Source organism: Heptranchias perlo, chromosome 41 (assembly GCF_035084215.1).
Source record: "Heptranchias perlo isolate sHepPer1 chromosome 41, sHepPer1.hap1, whole genome shotgun sequence".
NCBI lineage: Eukaryota > Metazoa > Chordata > Chondrichthyes > Hexanchiformes > Hexanchidae > Heptranchias > Heptranchias perlo.
Window position 1 is genome coordinate 8965719 of NC_090365.1, and position 22431 is coordinate 8988149.

The 22431-nt window shown below is 53.1% G+C and overlaps 1 protein-coding gene across 1 annotated transcript; it reads right to left on the reverse strand.

Annotated features, from left to right (window-relative positions):
• Window positions 1–5744: 5744 nt before the first annotated feature.
• exosc5 (exosome component 5) lies at window positions 5745–22428 on the reverse strand. The gene is made up of 6 exons (XM_067975048.1): window positions 22294–22428; window positions 13093–13206; window positions 11536–11657; window positions 10690–10830; window positions 9686–9775; window positions 5745–6191 (listed from the first exon to the last, which is right to left on the reverse strand). The coding sequence occupies exons 1-6, from the start codon at window positions 22388–22390 to the stop codon at window positions 6093–6095; spliced, it is 663 nt and encodes a 220-aa protein (XP_067831149.1). The 5' UTR covers window positions 22391–22428; the 3' UTR covers window positions 5745–6092.
• Window positions 22429–22431: the final 3 nt, after the last annotated feature.

Below are 22431 nucleotides of genomic sequence, written 5' to 3' on the forward strand. Positions count from 1 at the left end.
TCAACTCCACTTTCCCGCCCATTTTTATCCCCATATCCCCTGATTCCCTTATAGCCCAAACACACTCATTAACTGCAGTTAAGATTATAATACTCGCTGGCTGCTGCTAATCACATTTAATAGTCTACAGCGGCCAAGGTAAGTATGAAAGCTAAAAGCTTTCCAAATTCGAGGCTAAGTGATGGTACTTAAATAATGGTAGTGAAGGGAATCAGGAACTGGGCAATTGACTTAACTGTATCATGGTAGGTACAGCACAGGAGGCCATTTGGCCCATCGTGCCTGTGCCGGCTCTTTGAAAGAGCTATCCAGTTAGTCCAATTCCCCTGATCTTTCCCCATAGCCTTGTCATTTTTTTCCCTTCCATTTATCGCTTTCCCTTTTGAAAGTTACGATTGAATCTGCTTCCACCGCCCTTTCAGGCAGTGAATTCCAGATCATTACAACTCGCTGCGTAAAAAAATGTTTCCTCATGTCGCCTCTGGCTCTTTTGCTGATCACTTTAAATCTGTGTCCTCTGGTTTATCGAACCTTCTGCCACTGGAACCAGTTTCTCCTTATTTACACTATCAAAACCGTTCATGATTTTGAACACCTCTATCAAATCTCCCCTTAACCTTCACCGTTCTAAGGAGAACAATCCCAGCTTCTCCAGTCTCTCCACATAACTGAAGTCCCTCATCCCTGGTTCCATTCTTGTAAATCTCTTCTGCACCCTCTCTAAGGCCTTGACATCCTTCCTAAAGTGTGGTGCCCAGAATTGAACCCAATACTCCAGCTGAGGCCTAACCAGTGTTCTATAAAGGTTTAGCATAACTTCCTTGCTTTTGTACTCTATGCCTCTATTGCTAAAGTCCAGGACCCATATGTTTTTTTTAACAGCCTTCTCAACTTGTCCTGCCACCTTCAAAGATTTGTGTATGTGCACCCCCAGGTCCCTCTGATCCTGTATTCCCTTTAAAATTGTACCATTTAGTTTATATTGCCTCTCCTCATTCTTCTGGCCAAAATATATCACTTCACACTTCTCTGCGCTAAATTTCATCTGCCATGTGTCTGCCTATTTCACCAGTCTGCCTATGTCCTCCTGAAGTCACTGGCAAAGCCAACATTTATTGCCCATCCCTAGTTGCCCCTTGAGAAGGTGGTGGTGGGCCTTCTTCTTGAACCGCTGCAGTCCATGTGGTGAAGGTTCTCCCACAGTGCTGTTAGCTAGGAAGTTCTAGGATTTTGACCCAGTGACGATGAAGGAACGGCCGATATATTTCCAAGTTGGGATGGTGTGTGACTTGGAGGGGAATTTGGAGGTGATGGTGTTCCTATGCTGCCCTTGTCCTTCTAGGTGGTGAAGGTCGCGGGTTTGGGAGGTGCTGTCGAAGAAGCCTTGGCGAGTTGCTGCAGTGCATCCTGTAATAGTACACACTGCAGCCACGTTGCGCCAGTGGTGGAGGGAGTGGACGTTTAAGGCGGTGGACGGGCTACCAATCAAGCGGGCTGCTTTGTTCTGGATCGTGTCGAGCTTCTTGTGTTGTTGGAGCTGCCCCCGGAAACACCATAACGGCAGTGTACCCGAAGTCACCCTCACAGCCAGCCAGTTACTGAGCTACACAGACCAGAAAGATCCCAGGCTTGAACCCTGGTCTGAAGGGGGTGGGGTGGGGTGGGGTGGGGGTCAGGCATAAGGAAAATCAGGCAGAGCTCCTGCTCTGAATTGCTATTTGCTGACTCCTACTAGAAGCTGAACGTGTGGACATTTTTCTACGTTAAAGAAAGAACTTCCATTTATATAGCGACTTTCACAACCTCAGGATGTCCCAAAGCGCTTTACAACCAATGAAGTGCTTTTGAAGTGTAGTCACTATTGTAATGTGGGAAATGCGGCAGCCAATTTGCGCACAGCAAGATCCCATGAGGTGCAATGTAATGCAAGTTGTTGTTATCGTCTTCACCATCAATGCAAACCAGGGCAGGTTTTGCTGTAATCACCCCCATAGTCAGCTTGTTAACACCTAGTCTGGCCTCACATATAAATGGCCACTTGGGAGAGAAACTAGAAGTCATGGCAAGGGGAGACATTTTAAAAATTTATACACAACTCCCTCCACACTGCCCCATCAAGCTCTAGCAGGGCAGGTACAGCACGGGTCAGATTCAGAGTAACGCTCCCTCTACGCTGTCCCATCAAACACTCCCAGGGCAGGAACAGCACGGGTCAGATTCAGAGTAAAGTTCCCTCTACATTGTCCCATCAAACACTCCCAGTGCAGGAACAGCATGGGTTAAGCTTCAGGATAAAGCTCATTCTGTTCTGCTTGTTCACAATCTCGGCATCCTATTTGACCGAGCTGAGCTTCTGACACTTTATCCTCTCAATCAGAAAGACTACTTACATTCATCTCCACATTGCCTGCCTCCACCCCAACCTCAGTCCCTCTGCTGCTGAACCATTCAGACATCCCTTTATCATGTTCAGACTTGACTACTCTTTCACTCTCTTTGCTGGCCTCTGATCATTCCCTCTCCATAAGCTTCAACTTATCCAAAACTCTGCCGCCTGTATCCTTTCCTACACTCAGTCCCACATGCCCACCCCTATCCTTGCTGGCTCTCCGTCCAATAGCACACTGAATTTAAAATCCATGTTAAGGAGTCAGCCGTGGCTCAGTGGGTAACACTCTTGCCTGAGTCAGTGATCGTGGGTTCAAAAGACCCACTTCAGAGACACGAGCACATAATCTAGGCTGACACTCCAAGTGCAGTACTGAGGGACAGCTGCACTGTTGGAGGTGCTGTCTTTCGAATGAAGTCCCTGTCTACCCTCTCAAGTGGATGTAAAAGATCCCATGGCACTATTTTGAAGAAGAGCAGGGGAGTTCTCCCCAGTGTCCTGGACAATATGTATCCTTCAACCAACATCACTAAAACATTTCAGGACTTGAGCACAGAATCTAGTAATTTATCTAATTGCTGTACGTGGGAGTTGCAAATTGGCTGCTGTGTTTCCCTGCATTATTACACTTCAAAAGTTCTTAATTGGCTGTTGTGCGCTTTGGGATGTCCTAAGATTGTGAAAGGCTCTATATAAATGCAGGTTCTTTTCCTTTCCTTTTATTCTCCTCTTTTAATCCCTCTACAAACTTGCCCCACCCTATCTCTGTAACCTCCCTTAGCCCGACATCATCTCCCCCTCACCCTCCATTAATCTAACTCTAGCCTTTCATGCATTTCCTCTGCCTTTATCTCACCATTAATGCTAGATCTTTAAGCCCCTTGGGACCTACTCTCTGGAAATCCCTCCCTAAACCCCTCCTTTTCAAACCTCAGAACCCAGGTACTCGATCACCTCTCCCTTCCTGGCTCAGTGTTCATTTTGCGTCACGTTTGTGTGAAGTGTGTGGGGACATCCTTTACCTTAAAGGTGTGTTATAAACAGAAGTCATTGACCCCCTCAGCATTTCTGCACCATCCTCTCTGTGCCCCCCAAAACAGACATCAGCTGACATAGGAACACAGCTTGAGGGGGGTATTGGGTATATCATTCAGTGCTAATCAACAACGCATTGGTCTCACTCGCAGTGACCAGTTAGTGCGCACGGTGCTATCCAGCACAGTGAAGATCCGGACACTGCCTCTGTGTCCATGTGTGCACGTAACTTGCATTTATATAGCGCTTTTAACGTAGCAAAACGTCCCAAGGGGCTTCACAGGAGTGTTTAGCAAACAAAATTTGACGCCGAGCCACATAAAGAAATATTAGAACAGCTAATCAAAAGCTTGGTACATTTTAAAGGAGGCGGAGAGGTTTAGGGAGGGAATTCCAGAGCTTAGGGTCGAGGCAGCTGAAGGCACGGCCGCCAATGGTGGGGCGAAGAAAATCGGGGCTGCGCAAGTGACCAGATTTGGAGGAGCGCAGACACTTTGGAGGGATGTAGGGCTGGAGGAGGTTACAGATAGGGAGGGGGCGAGGGCCATGGAGGGATTTGAAAACAACAATGAGAATTTAAAAATCGAGGCATTGCCTGATCTGCTGTGCCTGAATTGTTGCACTTCTTTCAAATTAGCCATTGAATTATTCCGATTCCCTACTGGTATCTGCTTATGGGGACAGGTTCAGTCGGTAGATATCTTCAGCTGGTTCAGACCCTGGAGCTGAGCACCTGTTTAGGGTGGACAGCAACCAAGCTTTTATAATCTCCGTTAATGTTTCATCAAGTCCAACCCCCTTGGAGGCGAGTGGTTTCTCTGTTTCAGAATCTTCATTTCCATGGCAGCCTTTTCCTAAGTGTGGGTTTGAGGCTGCAGAGCACTCAATGCTGATTTTAGATGCAGAAAGTGTCCCCACTTTCATCTTCACCTGGTTTAGCCTCTGTAAGATACAGAAATGACAGACAGGAAAAGACCTTCTGGTCCATCTAGCCTGTCCCATACAGGTGTGATCACAACATAGACACTCCCCACCCACCTGCAGCCATGTAAGCTCTTGGGAGAGGCGAAACCAGATTAACAACTCAGGCTAATTAGGGGAAAAATTTGGAAATTTCTCTCCGACCCCATTAGCTGATCGAAACTAGGACACACATTCCAACTGAGGATTAACTAAGGTTAGACTAACTAACTGAGGACTAAGACTAACAAGCACAAAATGGAACCCATACCCCAGCGGCAGTCAGTGGCCGTGGAACCCGTACCCCAGTGACAGTCAAAGCCCGAAGAACCCGTACCCCAGCAAGGGACAGTGCCCGTGGAACCCGTACCCCAGCAAGGGACAGTGCCCGTGGAACCCGTACCCCAGCAAGGGACAGTGCCCGTGGAACCCGTACCCCAGCAAGGGACAGTGCCCGTGGAACCCGTACCCCAGCAAGGGACAGTGCCCGTGGAACCCGTACCCCAGCAAGGGACAGTGCCCGTGGAACCCGTACCCCAGCAAGGGACAGTGCCCGTGGAACCCGTACCCCAGCAAGGGACAGTGCCCGTGGAACCCGTACCCCAGCAAGGGACAGTGCCCGTAGAACCCGTACCCCAGCAAGGGACAGTGCCCGTAGAACCCGTACCCCAGCAAGGGACAGTGCCCGTAGAACCCGTACCCCAGCAAGGGACAGTGCCCGTAGAACCCGTACCCCAGCAAGGGACAGTGCCCGTAGAACCCGTACCCCAGCAAGGGACAGTGCCCGTAGAACCCGTACCCCAGCAAGGGACAGTGCCCGTAGAACCCGTACCCCAGCAAGGGACAGTGCCCGTAGAACCCGTACCCCAGCGACAGTCAAAGCCCGTGGAACCCATACCCCAGCGACAGTCAAAGCCCGTGGAACCCGTACCCCAGCAAGGGACAGTGCCCGTGGAACCCGTACCCCAGCAAGGGACAGTGCCTGTGGAACCCGTACCCCAGCAAGGGACAGTGCCCGTGGAACCCGTACCCCAGCAAGAGTCATCATCTTTAGGATTGGAGGGAAGAAAATTGAGACAAGGCTGCCATTTTGTTAATTAAGTACAAAAGGCAGGAACAGCTGCATTACAAAACAAGCATCAGTTGAACATCACAGGAGGGCAGTGATCCCAGAGCCCCATGCCCACCAACACCACCCCCCCCACCCCCCAATCCCAGTGGTTACCGGTTGCATAACATTGCTGGGTGATGGCAGTAGATAAATAGAACCAGATTTTTAGTTGTTAACACTGTGTGGCTTTAACTGGCTCGTTGGATCTGAAGGGACATCGCTGTAAAATGTGAAATTAGCACAAAACCATTACTCGCATTCAATTTTATTTCTAAAAAAAAGGTTCCTTCTTCCCGACTCCCAGATACATTCTCAGCAGTTGTTTGACACGTTTCATGTAGTAAGTCAGAATGTTGGGACAGGTGAAAATTGCTCTCCTTTCTCACGGGCACTCGCCGGCTTAGAATATCCGCATTTCTACAGGTTTGACCAGGAGTTACCGCAGGTGGTCCAGGACCACGGCACAAGGAAAGCACAATCACAGCTATTCACCTGGGAATGTCGCTGTTTGCCTCATGTTGAGCAAGATCTTAAAGTCCGTCCTGAACGTGACAGTACAGAGACCCGACGGCCCTTTACACGCTGCTGGTTGCGCCGCTATTCGCTCAGTTTTGAGTACTTCCTGCTCACTGAATCCCTGTAGAACTGAAAGATTTTCTCCGTGGCTTTTTGGCACATTGCAACGCACTGCTGGAGCTGTGAGAGAAAACAAGAGCATTAGCAGCAACATGAAGAATGCCTGATCTCCCAAGAACTGTACCCCGAGGAGGGGCCAGTGTATTTAAACACCGAATGTTGAGGAAGGGAATATTACCAATGTATCATACCAGCATTATGCAGCTTGTGATTATCAGAAAATTGTACGTTGAGGGAGAGAACTGACTAACCCAAAACCACTGCATTGAACTCACAGCACAGAAACAGGCCATTCACAGCCCAACTGGTGTGTGCCGGTGTTTATGCTCCACACGAGCCTCCTCCCTCCCTACTTCATCTAACCCTATCAGCATATCCTTCTATTCCTTTCTCCCTCATGTGTTTATCTAGCTTCCCCTTAAATGCCTCTGTGCTATTCACCTCAACTACTCCTTGTGGTAGCAAGTTCCACATTCTCACCATTCTCTGGGTAAAGAAGTTTCTCCTGAATTCCCCGTTGGTATTTATCAGTGACTATCTTATATTTATGACTCCTAATTTTGGATTCCCCCACAAGTGGAAATATCTTCTCTACGTCTAACCTATCAAACCCCTCAGTCTTCTCTTTTCCAGAGAAAAGAGCCCCAGCCTGTTCAGTCTTTCCTGATAGTTATAACCTCTCAGTTCTGGTATTATCCTTGTAAATCTTTTTTGCACCTTCTCCATAAACCAAGAGGAAAGTCAACCCACTCACACCTGTACACCAACTGTGGAGCAAGGAAGTTAGATTAAAATGTCAACGACAGATATAGAAAATAATCCAAAAGGCTAATGGAATGCTGGCCTTTATATCTGGAGGACTAGAATACAAAGGGGGTAGAAGTTATGCTACGGCTATTCAAAGCCCTGGTTAGACCACACCTGGAGTACTGCGTTCAGTTCTGGGCACCGTGCCTTAGGAAGGACCTTGAAGGGAGTGCAGCGCAGATTTACTGGAATGATACCTAGACTCCAAGGGTTAAATTGCGAGGAGAGATTACACAAACTAGGGTTGTATTCCCTGGAACTTAGAAGAATAAGGGATGATTTGATCAAAGTTTTCAAGATATTAAGGGGAACTGATAGGGTAGATAGAGAGAAACTATTTCCACTGGTTGGAGAATCTAGGACTAGGGGACATAGCCTAAAAGTTACAGCCAGGACTTTCAGGAGTGAAGTTAGGAAACACTTCTACACCCAAAGGGTGGTAGAAGTTTGGAACTCTCTTCTGCAAACGGCAGTTGATGCTAGTTCAATTGTTAATTTTAATCCGAGATTGATAGATTTTTGTTAACCAAAGGTATTAAGGGATATGGGGCTAAGGCGGGTACATGGAGTTAGCTCACAGATCGGCCATAATCTCACTGAATGGCGGAACAGGCTCGAGGGGCTAAATGGCCTCCTCCTGTTCCTATCGCCCTATGCTACTGGCCACTTCAATTCACACCTCAGTCCACCTGCCCTCAGGCATAACTTTCTGAGCGAGCCACTGCAGTTCCCCGGGGACAGGCAGGAACAAGGCTGCACCCCTGCTCACTGAACCCGACAGCACACTGGCACAGAGCCCGTCGACAGCAGAGAGAGTGGAACAGCACACTGTGCCCATCTCAAGCAGAAAGAGTCCTGACTTCTACCCTGCAGCACTTTGCGCAGTGCTTACTAGTGAAGCAGCCCACGTACATGTAAATTATTTGGAGTGATTAGAACTGACAGATACTGGATCGGGAGAGACACTCATTACAGCCAAACGGAGACAGGCAAAGAAACACCGTGAAAAAAAAGACTCGAGACTATTTGGAATTTTTTTTTTTAAATCCCCAATGCCTCCTGTGGTTAAAGGCCCCGCAGTACTGAGCCTCCCAGACCACAAGGTGCCATCCTTGGCCTGTGCCAAGTTGGTCATTCTCAGTCAAGGCAGCAACAAGGACGCTGCAATTAGCCTCAGCTAATCTGAGTTATAGCCGTTGCTCAGTATCGCCTATGAGCCAGAAGGCCCTGCGTTCAAGCCCCACTCCAGAGACTTGAGCACATAATCTAGGCCGGCACTTCCAGTGCAGTACTGAGGGACTGCTGTTTTGTCAGAGGTGCCGTTTTTCGGATGAGATGTTAAACCAAGACCCTATCTGCCCTCTTCAGGTGGACGTGAAAGATTCCAGATGGGGGGGGGGGGGGGGGGGGGCCGCACCGGCCAGCTGCAATTCTCCCTCCTCACCCCCAAAAATGTTGTCATCAATCAGAAAGGAACTGTGCCTCCTCAAAGATTGGCCAATGCTCAATTTACTGCCTAATCCAATTTACTTTTAATTTGCCAATTTATATTCAGCAAGGTTAGCAAGACGACTCCAGAGGAGAGGAAGCACAAAATCAAAGCCTTTTCTTTCCAAATAGAACCAATTTGCATAAAAGTGCCAATTACTGCCAGGCGAACAAATTATAATCTAACTAACGGGTTTTAATCGAGAATAGTTAGGCAGTGTGGAGCAGGTCGATCACCGATTTTAGTGTTCAGTACAAGCACCCATTTAAGCTTTTAAACTCTTGTTTGATCTTCGACCAGGACAGTGTGACGATCTGCACAAAGTCGTGTTTGTGCCCTGACCCCCAGAGGGACGTGCACACTGAAGCTGGCACTGTCTGCATGTGGCTTTCTCCAACAATTCATTTCACAATGCTGCAGCTGGATAAGTGCATTGACAATCTGGCACTGAGGCACACAGGTTGGGCCCCAGGCTCATGCTGAATTGGTGATTCCACAGTGCTAATAGGATGGGGAGTTCCAGGATTTTGACCCAGTGACCGTGAAGGAACAGCGATAGATGTCCAAGTCGGGATGGTGTGTGACTTGGAGGGGGACTTGGAGGTGATGATGTTCCCATTCACCTGCTGCCCTCGTCCTTCTAGGTGGTGGAGGTCACGGGTTTGGGAGGTGCTGTCGTTGAAGCCTTGGCGAGTTGCTGCAGTGCAGCCTGTGGATAGGACATGCTGCAGCCACAGAGCGCCGGTGGCGGAGGGACTGGATGTTTAAGCCAGTTGAGGGGGGGGGGGGGGGGGGGGGCCCCCCCCATCAAGCGGGCTGCTTTGGCCTGGATGGTGTTGAGCTTCCCGAGTGTTGTTGCAGCTGCATCCATCCAGGCCAGTGGAGAGTATTCCATCACACTCCTGACTTGTGCCTTGTAGATGGAGGAGAGGCTTTGAGGAATCAGGAGGTGAGGCACTCGCCGACAGGTAACGCAGACCTGGACAACACTAGTGGGGCTGCCATCTCCACTTCTCTTCCCGTTGTTTGATCTATTGTAGTTGCTGAAACTCCTGCTGTGTCCCAGAGAGTCACTGTCAACATGTCTGAAGTGTTACTGATGGCAGAATGAACAAAAGATATCCAAGGGGGCGGTTAATTATTAAATGGATGTACTTCTGCCCTTTTATTATGGGTGTCTATGGCCTTTCAGCTGGGGTAGGAGGGGGCTACTGGCACCAGGATGAATCAGCAGGTTGCAAGAGTTTTATAAACACACCTCTTCAACAGAATACGACCCTTTTGTGGACGTCATCAGGAGTTGCTTCTCAACACCATCGATGGAGAACGTGAGAACAGCAGCCGCCTCCTGAAACAAATACACCCAGGAATTAGACAGGGTATTTCTCCCCACCACTACAGGCCCCTCCCCGCCCCCAACATTACACGCCCCTCTCCCCCCCCCGCGCAGACGCTGCACGCCCCTCTCCCCCCACATCCTCTCCAGACGCTGCACGCCCCTCTCCCCCCACATCCTCCCCAGACACTGCACGCCCCTCTCCCACCCCCCCCCGCGCAGACGCTGCACGCCCCTCTTCCCCCCTCCCCCCCACATCCTCCCCAGACACTGCACGCCCCTCTCCTCTCTCTCCCCCCCCCCCCACCCCGCGCAGACACTGCATGCCCCTCTCCCCCCACACTCCCCCCCCCCCCCCCCCCCCAAACAGACACTGCACGCCCCTCCCCAGGAGATTGAATGCTTGACAGGTAAACCTTTATGTCGGTGGAACTAAAGTGCCAGCTTGGTTGAGTTGTTAGCACAGTCGTCCGAATCAGGGGTTGTGGGATCGGGTACCACTACTGATTAAAGCCAATAATTTAGGCTGAGCATGCACAGTACTGAGGGGGCACTGCACTGTCAAGAGGTACCTTCTCTCAGATGAGATGACAAACCCAAGCTCCGTTAAAGATCCCATGGCACCAACTGAAAAGCAGGGGAGTGTCCCGGCCAACATTTCTCAATCAACACCTTGAAAAACAGATGGCCGGACCTTGCTGTGCGCAATTTGGCTGCTGCGTTTGCTACATTACAGTGACAACAAAAGGAATTCATTAACGATAAAACTCTTTGGGATGCCCTGAGGATGCTATATAAATGCAAATTCCTAAATACAATTTGGATGCGTAATTTTCCAGTGGTTCAAGGTGATGTTTCAATTTTAAAATCGGTCTGCTGCCTTCGCCAGCTGGGTTTTTGCTGCCCTGGGCTCTCGCATCACTTACCTTCTCCTGCTTGGTCGTTGGATCTAAAAGCATGTTTCCGTCGGAGTCAATCACGCACGTGATCCCGCAGAAGACACATTTCATCGGCAGCCCGGCATCCATCAGTGCCATGCAGGCTGCGTTCAGGCAGCAAGACAGCAGCTGTTCCGGTCAGTTAAGGATCTCCCTGGCGATGGAAGCTTAAAAATCGAAAAACACAAATTGGCGCGCACACAGAAAAGGGTGGGGGGTTAGAAAGACAGAACGGGCGTGTGAGAAAGTGTTAAATACTGTTGCATTTTCACTTCTGCCGTTTGTCACAAAAATCGCGCCACGGTGAATATGTCACATTTCTCACACGCCAAACGTTGCAAGCTGCAAAATTAAAGCTGTGCAGGCGCGTTAGCGGTGGCTAGCACTCTCGCCTCTGAGTCAGTCAGTTGTGGGTTCAAGACCCACTCCAGAGATTTGAGCACAAAATCTAGGCTGAGACTCCCACTGCAGTACTGAGGGAATGCTGCACTGTCGGAGGTGCCGTCTTTGGGATGAGACGTTAAACCGAGGCTCCGTCTCGGGTGGACGTAAAAGATCCCATGGCAACTATTCGAAGTGGTGCAGGGGAGTTCTCCCAATATTGCCTAATATTTACTCCTCAACCAACATCACTAAAACATTAATCTCACTGCTGTTTGTGGGATCTTGCTTTGCGCAAATTGGCTGCCACGTTTCCTACATTAACAGTGACTACACTTCAAAAAGTAATTCATTGGCTGTAAAGCGCTTTGGGACTTCCTGAGGGCATGAAAAGCGCTGTAGAAATGCAAGTCTTTCTTTTAATGAAGGTCATTTCACTGCTTGTCAGGATACGGATCCAGAGTCGTGAATGACCTGCAGTACGACTGTGATGGAGGATCGCGGGTGGAGAGCGGTCAGGATGGTGGCTTCGCACGTGTTGCGAATCATCTGCTCCTTGCTCTTCTCTGCAACACCTTTTGAGCAAACGGAAGAGAAAAGGCTCCAGTGAAGCATATGGCTGGTACAGATGTCTAAAACAGCGGGCAAATCATACAACCTGCACATGACTGAAGGGCAGCATCAGGCAGCTTTTTTGTTTGTCTCAATAGCCCAGTTTTTAAAAAAAAACACATTTCTGTACGTGGAACACCCCCACCACCCCACTCCATAAATATTGATAAACTCCCAGAACCTTCTCCAATTAAACATCTGGAAAACCAAAACCATCTTATTTTTACAAGGATGATACCAAAATGAGAGGTTATACCCATCAGGAAAGATTGAACAGGCTGGGGCTCCTTTCTCTGGAAAAGAGAAGGCTGAGGGGTGACCTGATAGAGGTCTTTAAAATTATGATGGGGTTTGATAGGGTAGACGTAGAGAAGATATTTCCACCTGTGGGGGAGACCAGAACTAGGGGTCATAAATGTAAGATAGTTACTAATAAATCCAATCGGGAATTCAGGAGAAACTTCTTTACCCAAAGAACTCACTACCACAGGGAGTAGTTGAGGCAAATAGCATAGATGCATTTAAGGGGAAGCTAGATAAACACGAGGGAGAAAGGAATAGATGGGTATGCTGATGGGGTTAGATGAAGAAGGGTGGGAGGAGGTTCGTGTGGAGCATAAACATCAGCACAGACCAGTTGGGCCGAATGGCCTGTTGCTGTTGCTGTGCATTCTATGTAATTATTTGGCTCCCATCAAAAAACTCTGCACCCAACTCCCCGGCTGCTCATCCAGGCGGAGTCAGACAGCGTGTACCTCAGGTCCCTGGGCTGAGCGTCAAACCCAGCACTAAAACCTTTCACTTCCACCTCTGCAACATTGCCACCCCTCCCTTAAAAACTTCGCAAACACAATATTTATTTTCAAACTGTGCTTTCGGCCAGCTCTCCTAATCGTCCAGTGTCGTCGTCCCTCTCTCTACATATTATATTAAGCTCTCTTCATAAATGCAACTCCCCTGTGGCGCACCAAGGAAAACCCTTCAAAAACCTGGGTGTACGACACATTCCCCTTTAACTGGCGATATCGAGACTGAGCTGCTGCCAGTGAACCTCAGGATGGGGAGCCCTCTGCTCACTGTCAGGAGATAGTATGCTGCCACCACGGGGTGTTTTGAATGCACTGCAGTGAAACGGACCAAACGACACACTGTACCTACCTGCAGGAGGCTAGTTAACATACAGCACCCTCAGCAACAGTCAGCCATTCCCCATTCAAAAATGGTCCAAAAGGAGCTCTACTGTAATTTCAGTATCAAAAAAATTAACAGGCTGTAGACTTTCCAAGGAAACAGATTCCCACGGGGAGATAAAATTAACCCCCCCAGATCCCGAACCATTCCAATAACCACCTCTCCAGAGCCTCCCCCAACACCGCCCCGCAGAAGCCCACCACTTACTCGGTAATCCGACCTTCGGCTTCAAGAGGACATCCAGCGTGGCCTTGTCGAAGATCTCTTTGCTGACTTTCACCTCCGCGGGTCCGTACACTGCAGCCAGGACTGTCGTGTCCCCTGGAGTTTAAAAAAGGAAACAGCAACAGGTTAAAAATGTACACCGGTGCTGGTTAGTGGGAGCATTGCTATGGAAGGACAAGGTGGCATTTTAACCCTTTCGGGACTGCAGTAGCTGCTCCTGCACCGATTGCCAGAATATTTGACACACACACACAAAAAAAAATCAATTAGTTCCAGTTGTTAATTACACCACCGTGAAACGCTTGAGACATTTTTCTGTGTTAAAGGTGTTTTATAAACGCAAGTTGATGCTTACCTAACGAGGTTGCTTTTACAGAACTTCCCGCGCCAGAAAAGAGGATGAAAGGATATGGGGACAGGGCGAGTAAATGTGATTAGAGCTATTTGCTCATGTGGAGGGTAAATGCCAGCACGGACTGGTTGGGTCGAATGGCCTCTTTCCGCGTTGTAATTCCTACGTACAGTACATACGGCACTCACACAAAACCAAAACAGAACAAAGCAGCCTGGAAAACTTGAGGTCCAAACCTCCTGTCCCAGAATGGTTAGAATGCAACCACTGAGCCAAGGCTGATGATAGGAGATTTAATCGAGGCTTTGAAAATTATGAATGGTTTTGACAGTGAATAGGGAAAGACGATCTCATCCAGTTGAGGACTCAGTGACAGGGAAGTCATCAACTTAAGAGTGCAAAGATAAAGATTAGGAACATTTCTTTACACAGAGGTTTGTTGGAGCACGAACTGTTTGCCACAGGGAGTAGTTGAGGGAGCGAGAACTGCACCTTTTAAGGGAAAGCAATTGAATCAGTAGAAGATTCAGGGCTATCGGGAGAGTGTGATTAGTTTGGGATTGATAGGTGGCTATGGGAGGAAAGTGGGGTAGTGGGATTAATACAAGGGTATTAGTTTGGAATTGATACAGGTCAACAGGGAGTCAGTGGGGCAGTGGGATTGATACAGGGATATGGGGAGTTGACTCCATGCCCCTGAAGAAGTCCCTGCCGCTACCCACCAACCCCTGACGGAAAGTGAGGTTGGGGCAGGACGATGTTACCTCTCCTCCCCTCCCGTCCCCTCCTCCCTCTCCCCTCCCTTGCCCCCCCATCCCCTCCTCTCTCCCTCTCCCCTCCCTCTCCTCTCCCTTGCCCGCCGTCCCCTCCTCTCTCTCTCTCTCTCTCCCCTCCCTTGCCCCCCGTCCCCTCCTCTCTCGTCCCTCCCTTGCCCCCCCCCCCGGCCCCCTCCTCTCTCGCCTCCCTTGCCGACCCCCCCCCCCCCGTCCCCTCTTCTCTCTCCCCTCCTCCTCTTTTCTCTCTCCCTTGCCCCACCCTCCTCCTCCTCCTCGCTCGCTCCCTCCCCTCCCCTGCCCCCCCCATCCCCGGGCCCCCTCCTCTCTCACCTCCCTTGCCCACCCCCCCCGGTCCCCTCCACTCTCCCCTCCCCCACCCTGGTCCCCTCCCCTCTCCCCTCCCTTGCCCACCCCCGGTCCTCTCCTCTCCCCTCCCTTGCCCCCCCCCGCGGGTCCCCTCCTCTCTCGCTCTCTCCCCTCCCTTGCCCCCACCCCCGTCTCCTCCTCTCGACCCTCCCTTGCCGACCACCCCCATCCCCTCTTCCCTCCTCCTCTTTTTTCTCTCCCTTGCCCCCCGCTCCTCCTCCTTTCCTCTCCTCCCTTGCCCTCCTCCTCCTCCTCCTCTTCTCTCTCCCCTCCTCCTCTTCTCGCTCTCTCACCTCCCTTGCCCCCCCCCCCGGTCCCCTCCACTCTCCCCTCCCTTGCACCCCCCTCCCCCCAGGTCCCCTCCTCTCTCCCCTCCCTTGCCCACCGCCCCCCCCCGGTCCCCTCCTCTCTCCCCTCCCTTGCACACCCCCCCCTCCTCCTCTCTCCCCTCCCTTGCCCCCCCCCTGGTCCCCTCCCCTCTCCCCTGCCTTGCCCCCCCCGGTCCCCTCCCCTCCCTTGCACCCCATCCCCCCAGGTCCCGGCCCCTCCCCTCCCCTCCCTTGCCCCTCCACTCTTGCCTCCCTTGCCACCCGCCCGGCCCCCTCCTCTCTCGCCTCCCTTGCCCCCCCGGACCCCTCCTCTCTCCCTACCTTGCCCCCCACCCCCGTCCCCTCCTCTCCTCTCTCCCCTACCTTGCACCCCCCCGGTCCCCTCCTCACCCCCTCCCTTGCACCGCCCCCGGTCCCCTCCCCCGGTCCCATCCTCTCTCGCCTCCCTTACCCCCCCCCAGGTCCCCTCCTCTCTCCCCTCCCTTGCCCACCGCCCCCCACCCCCCGGTCCCCTCCCCTCCCCCCTCCCTTGCCCACCCCCCCCCACGGTGCCCTCCTCTCTCGCCTCCCTTGCCCACCCCCCAGTCCCCTCCCTCGACTCCCCCTCCTCCTCCTCTCCCTTGACCCCCTCCTCCTCCTCCTCTTCTCCCTTGACCCCCTCCTCTTCTCCCTTGCCCCCCCTCCTCCTCCTCTTCTCCCTTGCCCCCCCTCCTCCTCCTCTCCCTTGCCCCCCCTCCTCCTCTTCTCCCTTGCCCCCCCTCCTCCTCCTCTTCTCCCTTGCCCCCCCTCCTCCTCCTCCTCCTCTTCTCCCTTGCCCCCCCCTCCTCCTCCTCCTCTTCTCCCTTGCCCCCCCCTCCTCCTCCTCCTCTTCTCCCTTGCCCCCCTCCTCCTCCTCTTCTCCCTTGCCCCTCCTCCTCCTCCTCCTCTCCCTTGCCCCCCCTCCTCCTCCTCCTCTCCCTTGCCCCCCCTCCTCCTCCTCCTCTCCCTTGCCCCCCCTCCTCCTCCTCGCCCCTCCTCCTCCTCCTCCTCTCCCTTGCCCCTCCTCCTCCTCCTCTCCCTTGCCCCCCCCTCCTCCTCCTCCTCCTCTCCCTTGCCCCCCCTCCTCCTCCTCCTCCTCTCCCTTGCCCCCCCTCCTCCTCCTCCTCCTCCTCCTCTCCCTTGCCCCCCCCCTCCTCCTCCTCTCCCTTGCCCCTCCTCCTCCTCCTCCTCCTCTCCCTTGCCCCTCCTCCTCCTCCTCCTCTCCCTTGCCCCCCCCCCCTCCTCCTCCTCCTCCTCTTCTCCCTTGCTCCCCCTCCTCCTCCTGTTGGCTTTTATTGCTAGGGGGATAGAATATAAAAACAAGGAGGTATTGCTGCAGTTATATAAGGTATTGGTGAGACCGCACCTGGAATACTGCATACAGTTTTGGTGTCCATACTTAAGAAAAGACATACTTGCTCTCGAGGCAGTACAAAGAAGGTTCACTCGGTTAATCCCGGGGATGAGGGGGCGGACATATGAGGAGAGGTTGAGTAGATTGGGACTCTACTCATTGGAGTTCAGAAGAATCAGAGGCGATCTTATTGAAACATATAAGATTGTGAAGGGTCTTGATCGGGTGGATGCAGTAAGGATGTTCCCAAAGATGGGTGAAACTAGAACTAGGGGGCATAATCTTAGAATAAGGGGCTGCTCTTTCAAAACTGAGATGAGGAGAAACTTCTTCACTCAGAGGGTGGTAGGTCTGTGGAATTTGCTGCCCCAGGAAGCTGTGGAAGCTACATCATTAGATAAATTTAAAACAGAAATAGACAGTTTCCTAGAAGTAAAGGGAATTAGGGGTTATGTGGAGCGGGCAGGAAATTGGACATGAAGCTGAGTTCGGATCGGTCAATGCCCTGTGGGTGGCGGAGAGGGCCCAGGGGCTATGTGGCCGGGTCCTGCTCTGACTTCTTGTGTTCTTTAGATTTGTGGTTGGGATCAGATCAGCCATGATCTTATTGAATGGCGGAGCAGGCTCGAGGGGCCGATTGGCCTACTCCTGCTCCAATTTCTTATGTTCTTATGTTCCTCCTCTTCTCCCTTGCTCCCCCTCCTCCTCCTCTTCTCCCTTGCCCCCCCCCTCCTCCTCCTCCTCTCCCTTGCCCCCCCTCCTCCTCCTCTTCTCCCTTGCCCCCCCTCCTCCTCCTCCTCCTCTTCTCCCTTGCCCCCCCTCCTCCTCCTCCTCCTCTTCTCCCTTGCCCCCCCTCCTCCTCCTCCTCCTCTTCTCCCTTGCCCCCCCTCCTCCTCCTCCTCCTCTTCTCCCTTGCCCCCCCTCCTCCTCCTCCTCTTCTCCCTTGCCCCCCCTCCTCCTCCTCCTCCTCTTCTCCCTTGCCCCCCCTCCTCCTCCTCCTCTTCTCCCTTGCCCCCCCTCCTCCTCCTCCTCTTCTCCCTTGCCCCCCCTCCTCCTCCTCCTCTTCTCCCTTGCCCCCCCCCTCCTCCTCCTCCTCCTCTTCTCCCCCCTCCTCCTCCTCCTCCCCCTTGCCCCGCCTCCTCCTCCTCCTCCTCCTCCTCTTCTCCCTTGCCACCCCCTCCTCCTCCTCTTCTCCCTTTTTTTTAATATTCGTTCACGGGATGTGGGCGTCGCTGGCAAGGCCGGCATTTATTGCCCATCCCTAATTGCCCTCGCGAAGGTGGTGGTGAGCCGCCTTCTTGAACCGCTGCAGTCCGTGTGGTGACGGTTCTCCCACAATGCTGTTAGGAAGGGAGTTCCAGGATTTTGACCCAGCGACAATGAAGGAACGGCGATATATTTCCAAGTCGGGATGGTGTGTGGCTTGGAGGGGAACGTGCAGGTGGTGTTGTTCCCATGCGCCTGCTGCCCTTGTCCTTCTAGGTGGTAGAGGTCGCGGGTTTGGTAGGTGCTGTCGAAGAAGCCTTGGCGAGTTGCTGCAGTGCATCCTGTGGATGGTACGCACTGCAGCCACAGTGCGCCGGTGGTGAAGGGAGTGAATGTTTAGGGTGGTGGATGGGGTGCCAATCAAGCGGGCTGCTTTATCTTGGATGGTGTCGAGCTTCTTGAGTGTTGTTGGAGCTGCACTCATCCAGGCAAGTGGAGAGTATTCCATCACACTCCTGACTTGTGCCTTGTAGATAGTGGAAAGGCTTTTGGGAGTCAGGAGGTGAGTCACTCGCCGCAGAATACCCAGCCTCTGACCTGCTCTCGTAGCCACAGTATTTATATGGCTGGTCCAGTTAAGTTTCTGGTCAATGGTGACCCCCAGGATGTTGATGGTGGTGGATTCGGCGATGGTAATGCCGTTGAATGTCATGGGGAAGTGGTTAGACTCTCTCTTGTTGGAGATGGTCATTGCCTGGCACTTATCTGGCGCGAATGTTACTTGCCACTTATGAGCCCAAGCCTGGATGTTGTCCAGGTCTTGCTGCATGCAGGCTCGGACTGCTTCATTATCTGAGGGGTTGCGAATGGAACTGAACACTGTGCAGTCATCAGCGAACATCCCCATTTCTGACCTTATGATGGAGGGAAGGTCATTGATGAAGCAGCTGAAGATGGTTGGGCCAAGGACACTGCCCTGAGGAACTCCTGCAGCAATGCCCTGGGGCTAAGATGACTGGCCTCCAACAACCACCACCATCTTCCTTTGTGCCAGGTATGACTCCAGCCACTGGAGAGTTTTCCCCCTGATTCCCATTGACTTCAATTTTACTAGGGCTCCTTGGTGCCACACTCGGTCAAATGCTGCCTTGATGTCAAGGGCAGTCACTCTCACCTCACCTCTGGAATTCAGCTCTTTTGTCCATGTTTGGACCAAGGCTGTAATGAGGTCTGGAGCCGAGTGGTCCTGGCGGAACCCAAACTGAGCATCGGTGAGCAGGTTATTGGTGAGTAAGTGCCGCTTGATAGCACTGTCGACGACACCTTCCATCACTTTGCTGATGATTGAGAGTAGACTGATGGGGCGGTAATTGGCCGGATTGGATTTGTCCTGCTTTTTGTGGACAGGACATACCTGGGCAATTTTCCACATTGTCGGGTGGATGCCAGTGTTGTAGCTGTACTGGAACAGCTTGGCTGGAGGCGCAGCTAGTTCTGGAGCACAAGTCTTCAGCACTACAGCTGGGATGTTGTCGGGGCCCATAGCCTTTGCTGTATCCAGTGCACTCAGCCGTTTCTTGATATCACGTGGAGTGAATCGAATTGGCCGAAGACTGGCTTCCGTGATGGTGGGGATATCGGGAGGAGGCTGAGATGGATTATCCACTCGGCACTTCTGGCTGAAGATGGTTGCAAACGCTTCAGCCTTGTCTTTTGCACTCACGTGCTGGACTCCGCCATCATTGAGAATGGGGATGTTTGCAGAGCCTCCTCCTCCCGTTAGTTGTTTAATTGTCCACCACCATTCACGACTGGATGTGGCAGGACTGCAGAGCTTTGATCTGATCCGTTGGTTGTGGAATCGCTTAGCTCTGTCTATAGCATGTTGCTTCCGCTGTTTAGCATGCATGTAGTCCTGAGTTGTAGCTTCACCAGGTTGGCACCTCATTTTTAGGTACGCCTGGTGCTGCTCCTGGCATGCTCTTCTACACTCCTCATTGAACCAGGGTTGATCACCTGGCTTGTTGGTAATGGTAGAGTGAGGAATATGCCAGGCCATGAGGTTACAGATTGTGCTGGAATACAATTCTGCTGCTGCTGATGGCCCACAGCGCCTCATGGATGCCCAGTTTTGAGCTGCTAGATCTGTTCTGAATCTATCCCATTTAGCACAGTGGTAGTGCCACACAACACGTTGGATGGTGTCCTCAGTGCGAAGACGGGATTTCATCTCCACGAGGACTGTGCGGTGGTCACTCCTACCAATACTGTCATGGACAGATGCATTTGCGACAGGTAGATTGGTGAGGACGAGGTCAAGTAAGTTTTTCCCTCGTGTTGGTTCGCTCACCACCTGCCGCAGGCCCAGTCTGACAGCTATGTCCTTCAGGACTCGGCCGGCTCGGTCAGTAGTGGTGCTACCGAGCCACTCTTGGTGATGGACATTGAAGTCCCCCACCCAGAGTACATTTTGTGCCCTTGCTACCCTCAGTGCTTCCTCCAAGTGGTGTTCAACATGGAGGAGGACTGATTCATCAGCTGAGGGAGGACGGTAGGTGGTAATCAGCAGGAGGTTTCCTTGCCCATGTTTGACCTGATGCCATGAGATTTCATGGGGTCCAGAGTCAATGTTGAGGACTCCCAGGGCCACTCCCTCCTGACTGTATATCACTGTACCGCCACCTCTGGTGGGTCTGTCCAGCCGGTGGGACAGGACATACCCAGGGATGGTGATGGAAGAGTCTGGGACGTTGGCTGAGAGATATGATTCTGTGAGTATGGCTATGTCAGGCTGTTGCTTGACTAGTCTGTGGGACAGCTCTCCCAATTTTGGCACAAGTCCCCAGATGTTGGTAAGGAGGACCTTGCAGGGTCGACTGGGCTTGGTGTTTTGCCGTTGTCGTGTCCGGTGCCTAGTGGTCCGATGCCGGGTGGTCCGTCCGGTTTTATTCTTATTATGACTTTTCGTAGCGAGATTTTACAACTGAGTGGCTTGCTAGGCCATTTCAGAGGGCAATTAAGAATCAACCACATTGCTGTGGGTCTGGAGTCACATATAGGCCAGACCGGGTCAGGGCGGCAGGCTTCCTTCCCTAAAGGACATTAGTGAACCAGATGGGTTTTTACGACAATCCGGTAGTTTCATGGCCATCATTACTGATACTAGTATTTTAATTCCAGATTTTTTATTTAATTAATTGAATTTAATTAATTAATTAATTATTGAATTTTTTAAAATTCGCCAGCTGCCGTGGCGGGATTTGAACTCATGACTCTGGATTTTAGTCCAGGCCTCTGGATTACTAGCCCAGTAACATAACCACTATGCCCCCCCCCTCCTCCTCCTCCTCCTCCTCCTCTTCTCCCTTGCCCCCCTCCTCTTCTCCCTTGCCCCTCCTCCTCCTCCTCCTCTCCTTGCCCCTCCTCCTCCTCCTCCTCCTCTTCTCCCTTGCCTTGCCCCCTCCTCCTCCTCCATCTCCCTTGCTGCCCCCCCCCTCCTCCTCCTCCATCTCCCTTGCTGCCCCCCCCCCTCCTCCTCCTCCATCTCCCTTGCTGCCCCCCCTCCTCCTCCTCCTCTTCTCCCTTGCTGCCCCCCCCTCCTCCTCCTCTTCTCCCTTGCTGCCCCCCCTCCTCCTCCTCCTCCTCTTCTCCCTTGCTGCCCCCCCTCCTCCTCCTCCTCCTCCTCTTCTCCCTTGCTGCCCTCCTCCTCCCCCTCCTCCTCTTCTCCCTTGCCCGCCCCCTCCTCCTCCTCCTCGTCGTCTTCTCCCTTGCACCCCCCTCCTCCTCCTCTTCTCCCTTGCCCATCCTCCTCCTCCTCCTCTCCCTTGCCCCCCCTCCTCCTCCTCCTCCTCCTCGTCTTCTCCCTTGCACCCCCCTCCTCCTCCTCCTCCTCTTCTCCCTTGCCCATCCTCCTCCTCCTCCTCTTCTCCCTTGCCCATCCTCCTCCTCCTCCTCCTCCTCTCCCTTGCCCCCCCCCTCCTCCTCCTCCTCCTCTCCCTTGCCCCCCCCCTCCTCCTCCTCCTCTCCCTTGCCCCCTCCTCCTCCTCTTCTCCCTTGCCCCCCCCTCCTCCTCTTCTCCCTTGCCCCCTCCTCCTCCTCTCCCTTGCCCCCCCCTCCTCCTCCTCTCCCTTGCCCCCCCTTCCTCCTCCTCTCCCTTGCCCCCCCTTCCTCCTCCTCTCCCTTGCCCCCCCTCCTCCTCTTCTCCCTTGCCCCCCCTCCTCCTCTTCTCCCTTGCCCCCTCCTCCTCTTCTCCCTTGCCCCCTCCTCCTCTTCTCCCTTGCCCCCTCCTCCTCCTCCTCCTCTTCTTCTCCCTTGCCCCCTCCTCCTCCTCCTCCTCTTCTTCTCCCTTGCCCCCTCCTCCTCCTCCTCCTCTTCTTCTCCCTTGCCCCCTCCTCCTCTCCCTTGCCCCCTCCTCCTCTCCATTGCCCCCTCCTCCTCTTCCTCTCCCTTGCCCCCCCCCTCCCCCTCCCCCCCCCCTCCCCTCCCCTCCCCTCTCCCCCCCCCTCCTCTCTCCCTCCCCTCCTCTCTCCCTCCCCTCCTCTCTCCCCCCCCTCCTCTCTCCCCCCCCTCCCCTCTCCCCCCCCTCCCCTCTCCCCCCCCCTCTCCCCCCCCCCCCCCCCTCTCCCCCCCCCTCTCCCCCCCCCTCTCCTCCCCTCTCCCCCCCTCTCTCCCCCCCCCCCCGTGTCGGGCCGTCATCTCATCTCCCTCCACAAACTGAGCCCGGGGGGCGACCCTGATACCCGTGCCCCAGCCAGAAGTCAGCACGGAAGGGGCGGCACCCACCTTGCGTGAAGCAGGCCGAGCCATCAGGCCTGGAGAGGAGGCTGAGCTCACAGCGGAACGGCCGCAGCAGCTGGGCCTCGGCGCCGGGCCCTTCCATCCCTAGCAACGAGGGGCTGCGGCGCAACCGAACGTCGCACC

Bases quoted from the DNA above. Each gene is read 5' to 3' on its own strand.
- exosc5 (XM_067975048.1), bottom strand. From the start codon at position 22,390: ATGGAAGGGCCCGGCGCCGAGGCCCAGCTGCTGCGGCCGTTCCGCTGT. The intron at 11,658-13,092 runs GTAAGTGGTGGG...TTTGCTCAAAAG, and splicing joins GCCGAAGGTCGGATTACCGA to GTGTTGCAGAGAAGAGCAAG. The intron at 9,776-10,689 runs GTAAGTGATGCG...TATTTGTTTCAG, and splicing joins CAACGACCAAGCAGGAGAAG to GAGGCGGCTGCTGTTCTCAC.